The sequence below is a fragment of the Nothobranchius furzeri genome, chromosome 5 (genome assembly GCF_043380555.1).
Source record: "Nothobranchius furzeri strain GRZ-AD chromosome 5, NfurGRZ-RIMD1, whole genome shotgun sequence".
In the NCBI taxonomy this organism is placed as follows: Eukaryota; Metazoa; Chordata; class Actinopteri; order Cyprinodontiformes; family Nothobranchiidae; genus Nothobranchius; species Nothobranchius furzeri.
The window spans coordinates 41,829,078-41,843,127 of NC_091745.1; the positions used below are offsets into that span (position 1 = coordinate 41,829,078).

Below are 14,050 nucleotides of genomic sequence, written 5' to 3' on the forward strand. Positions count from 1 at the left end.
AACCCATCTCCACGTCCATCTGCTGCACCTAAAGGATCTTCTGTCATCCTTTAATTCTGCAGTCAGAGACGCTAGGGTTTCCTATTTCTCCAACCTGGTGTCCCAGGTCTCTCCTGCCTCTCCTACAGCCTCCATCCACTCTGTTACACACTGTGAGAACTTTCTTTCTTTGTGGACAAAGTCAAAAATGTTAGATCTAGCATCTCTCCTTCAGCCTTATCACCGCCTCTCCCAACTCCACCCAGGCCCATCATCCTAGATAGCTTTTCTCCTGTTTCTTTGCCTGAGTTAACCAAACTAGTTAACTCTATGAAGACCTCTGCATGCCCCCTCGACATCTTACCCTCATCTTTGTTTAAAAGTGCTTTTCTGTCCATAGGTCCCAGCGTGCTCTCTATAATTAATGCTTCTCTCGTTTCTGGTCAGGTCCCTGCTTACTTTAAGAATGCTGTAATCCACCCGCTTCTTAAAAAGCTGAGTCTTGACCCCTCTCTCCATAGCAGTTTCAGACCCATCTCTAAACTTCCGTTCATCTCCAAGATCTTGGAAAAGGTTGTGGCTAAACAACTCACAGCTGCTCTTGATAAACATAACATCTATGATAGCTTCCAGTCAGGTTTTCGTAGAGCTCATTCTACTGAAACAGCTCTTCTTAGGGTCTCTAATGACCTTCTGACTCACAGTGATGCAGGGGACTGTTCTGTTCTGGTCCTGCTGGACCTGACTGCAGCCTTTGACACTGTTGACCATCACCTGCTACTGGAGAGGCTGAGAGACTGGGTAGGCCTATCAGGATCTGCTCTGGAGTGGTTCTCCTCTTATCTCTCTGAGCACTCCTTTTCTGTGGCCGTCTCCAAATTTAGGTCCTCCACCACCTCCCTTACCCATGGTGTCCCACAAGGTTCTGTGCTGGGGTCTCTGCTCTTCCTCCTCTATCTGCTTCCTCTTCAGCACATCCTGAGCTCCTTCAAAGGAATCTCCTACCATCTTTATGCAGATGACATCCAACTGTACATCTCCTTTAAGCCCCATGAGATGTCTAAGCTGCAGCTGTTACACACCTGCTTAGACTCTATCAAAGCCTGGATGGCTGGGAGCTTTCTTCAGCTGAATGAAGATAAGACTGAGATACTCATCTGTGCCCCAGACAAGCTGGTTCCCAAAGTCAGAGACTCTCTTGGTCAGCTTGCTTCTCACACCAAACCTTCTGTCAGGAATCTTGGCGTGACCTTTGACCCAGCTCTCACCCTGGATTCTCATGTCAGTTCTCTTGTTCACGCTTCCTTCTTCCATCTCAGGAACATTGCTAAGCTGAGTCCCATTCTGTCCCGCTCTGAACTTGAGACAGTTCTCCACACCTTCATCTCCTCACGCTTAGACTACTGTAACTCTCTTTTCACGTGTCTGAGCAGAACCTCCCTGAACCGTCTACAGGTGGTTCAGAATGCCTGTGCTCGGCTTCTGACCAAGTCCTCCAAACACACCCACATCACCCCGCTTCTCCTCCAGCTTCACTGGCTGCCAGTCAACTTCAGGGTTCATTTCAATATCCTGGTTCTGGTCTACAGGGCCTTACATGGACAAACACCATCTTACATTGGTTATCTTCTTAGCCCCTACACCCCCAGCAGGTCCCTGAGGTCCAGTGACCAAAGCCTACTGGTTGTGCAGCACCAGGCTAAAGACCAAAGGTGACAGATCATTTGCTGCTGTGGCCCCCAGACTCTTGAACTCCCTCCCCCTGAGCCTGAGATCAGTGGACTCAGTGGTCTCCTTTAAAAAGCAGCTGAAGACTCACTTGTTCAAGCTGGCTTTTGTATGACCTTCTTCACCACTCTCTCTTTATTCTGCTCTCCCCACCTATTCCGCCTTCCCCAGGATCCACTGATTTCCCTCTTTCCTATTCACTCTCTCTTTCTTAACATTTTTTCTTTGAAATCCCAATTGCCTATTTTTGCTCATTTTAAATATATTTTTTAACATTTTCTAAATGCTTCTTTATATTTTTACTTTTTGTTTTTGTGAAGCGTCTCGTGATTTTTATCTTGAGAGGCGCTATAGAAATGATATTTTCTTCTTCTTCTTCTACACGCGAACTTCAGGCAGCAATTTGTTGCAAAGCAATTCCCCTCCAGGACAACAGAGGGTGTAGCGCTGTTCTGTGGTATCCTGCCACCATAACACTCATGCACCCGGTCCTTAATAGTGTATTTACTAATGTGTTTACATATTTCAGCGACTTTATAACATGGACTAATTTGTGCTTCACTCTCCTCCGCCTCTTCATGCACACCTCTAAACCCATGTTTCCCATAATTTCTGTCCACGTTTGCTCTGTACACCTTTGAACATTCATATTTTCAGACTTTTTCCATGATGCGTTCTTCAATCTGATCTGGGTTTGCCACTAAATATCTTTTTACTTTTTAACGGAGCTAAAGCAGTGCTGGTGACAAATTTGCAGGAAGCGGCATCCTGACCAATCACAAGCTTGTTGTCTCGGTCACTTTCGACACGTTCAAAATTTTGGGCACGTCGCCGTCACCCTCTGTGAGCCTGTCGGAGAGCCCTTGCGCCGACGCATAATGGTGTTGTGTGTCTCCGCACCAACGCAGACGGAGAAAGATGCTTCCTGGAGAAGGTGCTATTAATAAAATGAAACTTAATAAGAGTCCAGGGAATGACGGTTTGACTTCTGAATTTTACAAATTATTTTCAAAGGATTTATCATGCTTTTTACATAAAGTAAATACTTAAAACATTGATAATGAAAAGCTCCCTCCTTCTTTGACTCAGGGGCTAATTACTTTGATTCCGAAACCTCAAAAAGACACCCTTTTGATTGGAAATTGGAGACGTATTTCACTGCTGAATAACGATTATAAAATAATTGCTATGTGTTTGGCTAAAAAGTTAAAATGTGCACTTAATGATATCATTGATGAAACACAGTCTGGTTTTATGACTGGCAAACACACAACTAACAATATAAGACTGTAATTGATATTTTGGATTATTCAGATTTAATCACAGATAATAGTTTCATTCTTTTTTTGGATTTTTATAAAGCTTTCAACTCCATTGAACATGAATTCATGTTCAGAGCACTTGACATTTTGAGTTTTGGAAATGTCTTTAAACAATCAATTCAAACTCTACATGCAGATGCAAATAGCTCAGTCAAACTCCCATTTGGTACAACAAAAAGATTAGACATCAACCGTGGGATCCGGCAAGGTAGTCCAATTTCTGCATATCTCTTCCTTCTTCCTATGCAGTTCCTTTCTATTCACTTTAAAAACAGCAGTGTAGCGGGTCTCTCTGTTGCTGGCAGAGTACTATCTATTACTCAACTAGCGGATGACACAACACTTTTTTTAAAAGATAAATATCAAGATGATGAAGCTCTGAAAGTTGTCAATAATTTCTCAATAGCCTCTGGTCTTAAACTTAAACTTCTCCCTGTTACATTCTGCACAGATGCTATTATATCAGGTGTTCCTGTTAAAAATAAGGTTAAATATCTTGGTATTATCATTCAAAAAGACCAAGATGCCAGATTATCTGAAAATTTTGACCCTCTTATAGCTGCAATACAACATAAATTGAATCTTTGGCTTCAAAGAGATTTATACATCACTGGAAAATCATTGGTAGCCAAAGTTGAAGGCCTCTCCCGACTTATTTATGCAGCTATGGCACTTGATATTTCGAAAGAACTATGCACAAAATTGATAAAATATTATTTAACTTAATTTGGAAAAAGAGAATACATTAAATTTAAAAAAATTTAATGATCAGCAAGTTGTGTTCTGGTGGCCTAAATTCTTTAGATTTCACCTCCTTAAATGCTTCTTTTAAAATCAAACGGATCAAAATCTTTTGAAAAAATCCCAGTTCAATTTGGAACGTTGTTACCAACCATATCTTTAACTCACTTGGAGGATTGCACTTTCTGCTAAGATGCAATTACAATATCTCTAAATTACCGCTTAAACTCTCCAACTTTCATAGTCAACTCTTATCATCTTGGTTAATGATATACTCTCACAACTTTTCTCCCCATAAATATCTCATTTAGAACAACCAGGATATTAAATTTAAGAACAAATCATTATGTATTCAGAAATGGGTTGATAGAAATATTTTAATTGTGAGTCAATTACTGAATGATAATGGTCAATTATTTTCTTGTAGGGAATTTTTGTTTGTTTATAATTTTCCTGTCACTCCAAGAGAATACGCTGTAGTTTTTGATGCAATACCAGATGGAGTGAGAAGGTTATTGGTGTCTGCTCCTAAGGGTAGATATTCTATTATTCCAGAACTAAATCTCGGTAGCATATACATCGGTATCATCTGTCCTTTATTTAGTGATAAAGCCACAAATCAATGTATTAGACAAATCATTCAAAGAGATATTGTTTCCAGACCTGCAGCTGTATTTTACTGGAACAATATTTACAATGATATAGACTGGCAAAACACTTGGATTCTATCAAGGAAATGTATTATTACTAATAAGACAAGAAAGGTTACTTTTAAGTTGATCCATAGATGTTATCCGGTAAAGACATATCTGGTTAAACTTAAGGAAAATATTGATACTCTTTGTACTTTTTGCAGCAATGCAGAGGAAACAATACATCATTTATTTAGGGAATGCACTTATACACATGCATTTTGGATTTATCTAAATAATTTTATAAACACCAAAATTGATCCCTCATGTAAACTGAAGTTTCAACACATTCTATTTGCCCTCTCACATACCGATAATAATTCCAGGAAAAAATATATTATTAATCTTCTGATCATTTTTGCCAAATTTCACAAACATTGTACAAAATTCTCTCAACAGCGTCCAAACATATTTGCTTTCAAAGCCCTGTTTTCCAGTTATCTGGAGAATCTTAATAACAGAACTAACTCCAAAGCGTGTAAAACACAAGAGCTGTGCCAAATGTATAGTTCCACTTGATTTACATGCTGAGCTTTTTTCCCCCAGTTATTTTGTTTATCTGTTTTCTCATTTTTGTTTAAGTACTTGTAGTTGTATACATAACTTGTTCAACTTGTTACTACAAGCTGTGGAATTTTTATACCCTTTCTATTTTCTGCAATACCATGTATGTATGTTATTCAAATGTCTAAATTAAAAAAATTAATAAATAAAAATAAAAACACAAAAGGAAAAAAAGAGGGGGGGGGGGGGGGGGGGGGAATAAAAAGATGCTTCCTGGATGCGTCATTTGGAATCCTAGGCTGTCCAAGGAAGGTTCCGCCTTTCTCGCCTCTGATTGGCTGGAAGGGCTTTCCTACGATTGGCTGTTTCATGTGAGAAACCGTTTTCCCTTGCTGTAGGTTTTTATGTTTATAGCCAGACCTTGAGGAGTTTGTTGAAGAAAATGTGAACTCATCGCTATAATAAACATTGTTTCCTGTTTTGCAACAAACCAATTTCAGTTTCTTTCATAACAGAACCAGAAAAATGTCAAGTGTGAAATTGTAATAAATCAGGTTGCATTTTATCTCACTGTAGACTGACTTTTTATCTGTTGGCTCTATTGGGGTTATCTTGTTATTAGGCTATCCTTTGTCTTCACTTTAACATTTTAGGGCTGTTTAAATGTTAGAGCAGATCTTTCATCATCAGATTAAATGTGTATCAATGAATCAAAAATTAAGTTAAAACTGATTATGATTTAGACATATTTTTCACCAGTTTTCTATGTTGTAGAACATAAACAGACCTGATGCACACAGCTGGGCTGAATGGGGCAGTTTTATTAAATGTCATACCCAAGGCACATACTGTATGATTATCCTATGTACTCTAATGCTTGAGAGCCAAGAGATATAAAGGAAATCCAACTGTTTGATAAATGCAACAAGATTATAAATTCAGATTGACTGTTTTTCAGTTTTTTATGGAACATTAAACATAAAATGTTTTGCCAAACAGGACAGAGTGGTTATTATAGCGCCACTTACTGTACTGCACTGTACTCTCACCATTGCTTTTCACCCTGTACACCTCAGACTTCCAGTAAAAATCAGAGACCTGTCATCTACAGAAATACTCAGATGACTCTGCAGTTGTCGGGTGTATCAGAGATGGACAGGAAGCTGAGTACAGAGAGCTGGTGGAGCGCTTTGTGGCATCTGACCTTGAATGTGAACAAAACAAAGGAGATGATTTTAGACTCCAGAAGAAACAGGGTGGAGTCAAACACCGTTTCCATCATGTGAGAAGAAGTGGAGGTGGTTGAGGAATACAAATACCTTGGAGTTCACCTAGACAACCGACTGGACTGGAGAAAGAACAGTGAAGTCATTTACAAGAAGGGGCACAGCAGACTGCACTTCTTGAGGACGCTTAGGTCCTTCAATGTCTGTAGCAAGATGCTGCAGATCTTCTACAAGTCTGTTGTTGAGAGTGTAATCTCTTCAGCCATCGTCTGTTGGGGTAGCGGCATCAGAAGCAGGGACCTGAAAAGGCTCAACAGCCTAATAAAAAGGCTGGTTCTGTTCTGGGGACGACTGTGGAACCACTGGAGGAGATAATGCAAAGAAGGATTCTCCAGAGAATCAAGAAAATGATGGACAACCCTGAGCATTCTCTTCACAAGACTGTCAGACAACGGAAGAGTGTCTTCAGTCAGAGGCTTCTTCAGTTTGGCTGCAACACTGACCGCTACTGGAGATCCTTCCTGCCAACAGCAATTGTAATATACAATAACTCTTTGACGACTTGATTATTATTATTATTCTGAGCTACTACAGCAATCAATTTCTGTCTGGGATTAATAAAGTATTTTTGAATTGAATTGAATTAACAAAACTCCCCAAAACAGCTTTCTGCTGGTGGCAGAACAGTCTGCGCTTAGCGAGGACAGCCGGTTTGCTGCTAAATAAATAGCCAGTCGTAGTAGAGCCTTTCTAGCCAATCAGAGGCGAGAAAGGCGGGATCTTTATTGGACATCCGAGAATCCCAAATGACGCTTCCTGGACATCTCCTTGGTGAGGTTTTCCAAGGTGAACGGATGGATGGACAATGAAAATTTAAGTTTGCTGAGAAATGGAAGAAAGGGAGGAGGACTAGCAGGACTTGATGTTGTTTGGGATTTTCTCAGGTTAATGGGCTCCAGCATTATGTCTTCAATCATATTTGTCTTCTTGTTCTGCCACCCTTCAGCCCATGGAGGCAGAGGATTCAGCTCAACACTTCTTTAAAAGGCTTCGTTATTTCCTGACTCCACGATGAATAAATAAAGTTGTTAGTGGTGAAAAACTCACCCTCAGCTCCTGAGCTGATATGTATCCACTACAGTCGGCATCATACTTCCTCCAGATCTACAAAACAGATCAATAAATGTTCAGTGTGGATGGAGACAGCTGAGTGTAGCTCTGGATAATCAGGATAAATAGTGCAGCTTTGGGTCGTCTTTCAGAGCAGCTTTGATAATGGACACCACGGTGAAAAATGATACAAATTCATGTCAACTAAATGTGTCCAAATTTAACAGCAGCTCAGTTTAGTGGTCTTTTGTCATCAACCTGCTTGGATGTTCTTACCTTCATGAAATCCACGCTGTTGTCCAGAGGAGCTTCTCTGCGGAAAACTAACAGGAAGTTTTCATCTTCTGGGAGGATCATATTGGCCAGCTGGATGAACAGGCGGGAAGCAGAAATCGGATAAGAGGCTCATTGTTTTCAGTTATCAACAACATTTAAAACAGAGACAGAGAACTTAAGGTTTTTAAAACTACTTTGGTAACAAAATGAACGTATCCTAAAGAGGTTAGAAGATTCATTTTGAACTAGGGATGTCTGAAACTATCAGCCTACCATTATTATCAGCTAATATATGATCAGAAATCTTTGAAATTGTTTTTTATTCTTTAACTGACTCAACCTTTACATACCATGAACATATTCATGAAACTCTTCAGCTACTTCTTCTCTCACTCATAGTATTAAAATATGACAGATCAGAGGTTTACTTTTCATTGTCTGGCACAACTGACCTAACTTAAACTGAAGTCAAATTTTTCACAGATAGTGTTTAAAGTTTTTGCACAACAGGATATGTGATATCAGCCAGGGCTGGACTGGGACAAAAATTCAGCCCGGGCATTTTGACTGGAGACCGGCCCATCACCAGTTTTTTTTGGAAAAGACATTAAGCCTTACGCTGTTTCTGACACACACCAACGTACACTTTCTTATTGGTAGTATTTATGTATCAATCTAATAAACGTAAACCTACACCATCCTTCCTATCCTGGTATTCTAAAAAGTAGGGTTGGGGGTAACTGATTATTTTTAAAATGATTATTCTGACGATTATTTTATCGAATAGTCGACTATTCTAATGACTATTTAGATGATTAATCTAGCGATTACTTTTCTATTGCACAATTAATAAAAACCAAAAAATTCTCAAATAAATTCCTCCAAAAAATTGATAAGTTGTTACTGTAAGAGAATAAACACTACAGGCCTTCCATTTTGTATAACACTGCTTTTATTGTGTTGCGGTTGTTTATGTTCTGGTGACGTGTAGAACTTGGGAGTGCAGGCTGCTGCCTGAGAGGTGGTTGGAGACGGAGTGTCTCCATGCTGCTTTGATTTGTTCACTTATGTGCATGAGGCAAGTGGTGTTACGACCCTTCCTGGGGAGTCACGTGTTTCTCCTATTTTAACTGTAAATCCTTCTAGCTGTTATATTTATAACAAGAAACAGATATTCGGACAGAATATTTTCACGTTTATTCGAATATGATTGTGGAACACACCCAGCATCATAATACATGAAGTAATATTTATGCCAATTTAAGCCTTTATGGGTGACCAGGACTCTGTGTTTATGAATGTGGAAGACACCCAGCATCCTGTGATGGCACTAATAACATCAAGAGATAATAAATAAGGTAATATTTAGGTAAATGTAACCCTTTACAGGTGACCAGGACACTGTAATCAATTTTTGGCAAGGGAAATGATCTTTTTTTTTTTTTTTTTTTTTTTTTTTTTTTTTTTGCCATTTTTGGGGTGTTTTTGATGACACAGTAGACAGTATGAGTACAGTAACGTCAACAGATAATACATAAAACCCTTATTTGGTCAATTTTAGCCTCCATGAAAATCTTAGCGATTCAATCACTTTTTGGCAAGTAAAATGCCATTTTAGTTGTCTACAATTAAATCATCAATAAAGAATTTAAAGATATTTTGAGGCATTTCTTATAGGTAAACGGGAGGGTGTAGTCTATTTGTCAAGTGACAATCTTGATTTTATGTGCTGAAGTGCTTTTATCTTGTTACTTTTAAATAGGGCAACGTAATGAATAGCAACCTACACAGTGTCATTGTAAAGCCAAAGCTTGATCATTTTAAATACTTTTTTTCAAGTAAAAATGTGCCCCAAACTAGTTAACTGTGGCTCCATGTCAAGTGGACTAAAGAAAGGAAGGGGGAAAAATTAAATCGCTGGAGAATTGTTTATTTCCATTTATACAACGTTTACATTCAATACAGGGTGCCATTTTACATTGTTTATTTATTTTTTTTAGTATCAAGGCTGTAACATAAAGAAAGCCAGTTCTTACCACAAAGTTTGTGGCACAAACCATCTTTCAATCGCAAATATTGCAAAAAGGATTAATATATCCTCATTGTGAACGTTTAAGACAAATAGCAACAATTAAAACAACTTCCGAACTGGAAAAACTAATGTGGCAAGGTGCAGAAAGGAATGCCGGGGCGGGATTCGATCCCCAGACTCCCGGGTCATACGCTCTAACCAGTCAGCCAAAGCGACCTCTCCTTAGTCAAGCAGCCAGGGCGCACAATCTATCGGGACATTGTGGATGCTCACACAGCCACATCTTCCTCCCTCTTTCCACAAGCACGTCCTCGTGCTCCCGCGCAGGGTGCCACAAACACTGCCACACTAATATCCGCGATAAACATCTGTTTAAGTCCCGGAAGAGGTTATCTTTGCTTTCTGAATGTCCATATTGCTAGATATGCTGAGTTTTAGGGCGAAATCCTGGGGAATTTTGTCTAGAAATGCAATTACCTAACCGTGCGCGATCCCGCGGTGGCTAATCATTTTTTGGCAGCGAGTCAATTTATGGCACAACACCGGCTCGGGTTTCTCCTCCTCCTCCCTCTTTTCTTCTCCAACCTGTCGCTGGGCTGAGGCTCCATCACTTCCTAAATTGATTTTACTTGAACCTTCACTACCAAACAACTGTGAGATTTTAACACATGTGCCAGCATCAGCCTGAAGGGCCAGTTTCTTTTTTAGTCGAATTTTCTCCGCTCCTCCTTTCCGTTTTTTGTTCTCCATTTTGTAAAGCTCGTCTGTCTGTTTACTGAGATTCACAAACAACTGGCGGGTGCATCAGACCTCTGGCTTTGGTCCAGCCCAGAGTGTATTATTACCAATTGGCCAATCCACCAACTTTTACGAGGCGTCGCGTGGGGCAGCGCGGGCAAGTTGTCCGCAACAACTAGAGGCCAGGAAAAAAAAAAAAAAAAAAAAAAACCAGACACCGGCCCATAAAAGATGAAAGGGTCGGCCCAGCGGGCAGTTGCCCGCTATGCCCTATGGTCAGTCCAGCACTGATATCAGCCCTACAGGACTTGTGGTGACACTGGTGTCACAGCCCATTTCAAACATCTGCAGAAATTCTTCTTGAGCCATTTATTCAAGTTTACAACCTCAAGTGACATCACATGTGTTTATTCTAATCTGTTTTCTATTTCAAAAGGGTTTGGGTTCTTAAACTATTACATTTTTTGCTTCATTTTTATGAGTGAGGACCCCACTTACGTTGGTATTGTATCAATTTACATCAGTAGCAGAAATTAAGAGTTTGTCCATGTTGGAATATCGGAAATTGGTAAAAAAAAAACAATTAAAAAAAAGACTAAATTGAACATTCCTACCACTAAGCATATGATATCAGTTGATATACGTCTGTTTCTACCGCTCGACTCAAAAAGCTTTGTACTTTTCTCTGAAATATACCATTATCAAAAGTCTGCCCTCTGGTGGAGAATCGAAGCACCACATGGGTCATGGGCCAGTTTCATTATCATATTAATACATACTAATTATGTAAAACACACATTCATGTATCGACAATTTAGACAGAAATTATTGAGTCCCAAAAGGTGTGATGTCACGTATCAGGCTTTAAAAAAATATACTTTTTTTTTCTAATGTTTTCAGGTGGAACCGAAAAAGGTAAAGGCTAAAACAACTTTTGCAAACAAGACAGAAGAGAGTAATCATCAGAGCAACACTGTGTGACTTCAGCTCCTCCTGGCTCTGCTCCACTTCATGTTGATCCTGTCTTCTCTGGAGTCTCACAACAATATATCAGCTCTGCATTAGTAGATTAAAACAGTCCCATAATCATTGTAATAAAATGATGCCATCTTTCAGACGACAAAGTCAATGTATGGTTTGTGGTCGGCACGGGCACAATGCAGCAAAGATGCTTCTGGCTGCAGAAAATCCATAAGAGGAACTTTGTTGGATATCAGAAAATGTTTTTAGAAAAACTTCAGCAGGTCATCAGTTCTGCTGAGCAGTCGATTGGCTGCAATGCCCTCACCTTTTTGTCTGTTTTTATGTGTCAAGTCATCGACAGAAATAATCTGCTTGTAAAAATCTTAGTCTGATTTATAAACCCTTCTTTACAAAATCCCTACATGATGTCTGCTCTCTGGTGGAGGATCAAAGTATCAGACGAGGTAAGGTTCAATTTATTAATTAATTTACTGCAAAAGTGCCAAAAGTTTCATGTCTTTAGACTAGTTTTAATAAGAGCTGCACACTATATCGCAAATATATCGTTATCGTGATATCAGCATGTGCAATACGCATATCGCAAAAAACAGATAAATATTGTAATGAATGGTCAGCTCAAATGTTTGCTACACATAATGTATTCTGTCAGTCAGAGGCATGATGTCTTTTTTAACAAATCAAATAGAGCTTTTCACCCATTTGGCCAATTGGATGAGTTCTCATAGGTTAAAGTCCCGCCCCCGAGGCGACGGCACTTAATTTTGATGGTTAGCAAACACCTGTGTTAGCTTAGCTCTGCTCTTTCTGCTGATTCTGCTTTTCCCGGGATCATTGATTTCCTTTTCCTGTTCATTTTCTTTTCACATCTTTTGCTTTTCTTATTTTTATGATTTTTTAATCATTTTTTAATGTCTTTGTTTTTGATTATTTTTGTTCCTGAGTAAAGTTTTTATTTATCGCAAATAATATCGTCATCGCAATATTAATCAGTGTTATCGCATATCGCAGGTTTTCCTAATATCGTGCAGCCCTAGTTTTAATGTCAGCAGCTATTTTATTTCTGGAAACTTGGACAGGCTGTGAATCACGCAGCTAAACACACAGCCAGATACCGATTTTAATCTTTGAACCTTATCCAGCGATTTAAAATAAGTCAGCAAGGCTCAATTTGTATGTATACTTATACAAATAAAACTTGGAATTTAATGGTAATCACGTTAAACATACACATATTTATTTATTTTGTAGTAGTGTTAACCCTCCGGAGGCAGGCGCTGCAGATTTTCAACAGTTAATACCTACCTGGTTACTCCACCTACATATTTCATGAGCACTTATTAACTCAGAAGTACCCCTGAAGGACTTAGTTGTTCGTCCTTTCATCAAAACTTATTTTGAGCCTGAGAGGGTTAAAAGCGGAATATTTATTGGTTGAAGTGTGTGTTTGTTTTTTTCTTGAGTGAGCACAATTATCAGCAGCAGCAGCAGCACCAGTACTAGAGATGAATGACGGCAGAACAGGAAGTTGTGGTTTTGCTGACTTCCTTTTTGCCATCTTGATTTTGCTATGTCAGCATCTGATAAAAAAAACTGTGCAGAACATTGTCATGTACCGACCCAGTTCACCACAACATATTCAAACGTTAACATTCCTTTGCTGGGCCTTTGGCACTTACGTTACAGCTGCTAGCCACCACTTTGTGCAGCATTAAAGAAACATTTTGACTAGCTTTTATAAATTTTTGTATTCTTATTTTGCTCACAATTTTCACAATTTGTAATTTGGTTTGGAAGTCTTTACCAATAATAATCAGGATGTGCAAATGCATCACCTCTACAGCAACGTGATTCTTTCACCATCTTCATTTACTCTTATTTTTGGGTAAAAATAGTAACAGTGATGTTTTATCTCCACAAATCAGACACGTCTGATCAGGTTCTGCCTTTTTGGGGGTTGCTAATGCTAATGGTTAGCTTCTACTTGTCGAGATGTGCTCTGATCTCTCCTGGCTGTTAAATCAACACAACCTTCTGTGGTCATGGGCACAGATGGAGGAGCTTAGAGAGCTTCTCCTTTGAGCTCTTTTCCATGTTTATTTAAATAAAGGAGTTGAAATGTTGTACAGGGTCTGGTGGAAGCCACACATTGAAACATGTTGGTAAATAAAGTTGTTCTTATTAAATAATCTTCTAGATTGAAGTACTGCAGGAAGGTTGCACCTATACTTGGATTGCTTTCTGTCTCTGTGCGCCATGTGAGTAGATGGAGCTGTACCAGGAACCTTTAACATATTAAACCAATCAATGTGATTGATTTCTACAAACACAACATCCTTGTAATTAAAATATTTTCTCTACTCCATAAATCCTGTCAGATTTGTGCATTGAAGGAACATAAATCTGTAAGAACAGAACAATGTTTGTAGCAGATTTCTAGCATTAATGCTGAGTCATGATATTGAAGAGAAGACGGTCAACAGCTAGGAGCGATGCTCTCCGTTTCTGCTCCAGCTGCAGTAAATCACTGCCTGTAACAGGCCACTTATAGAAGACACTCATTGATTTGTTGCCAGGTTTATGAGAGGAAGCAGATGCTTTGTGGTCCGTGAGAGGGATGCATCAAGGGAGTGGGTTAATGGATGATTAAAAGTTTCTCAGAAGAAAAGATAATTCACTTCATTACTCTGAAGCACGGTGTGTGTCAGTAGATGTACTGAT

General features: G+C 39.2%; 1 protein-coding gene across 1 annotated transcript in view; it reads right to left on the bottom strand.

The window, feature by feature from the left end:
- Nucleotides 1–14,050, bottom strand: part of LOC107378723 (secretagogin) — a 46,178-nt gene that overhangs the window by 9,016 nt on the left and 23,112 nt on the right. Inside the window, exons 4-5 of the mRNA XM_015949081.3 lie at nt 7,579–7,668; nt 7,300–7,356 (exon numbers count right to left, since the gene is read on the bottom strand). Coding sequence (XP_015804567.2) covers nt 7,300–7,356; nt 7,579–7,668 — 147 coding nt within the window. The remainder of the gene's footprint in view (nt 1–7,299; nt 7,357–7,578; nt 7,669–14,050) is intronic.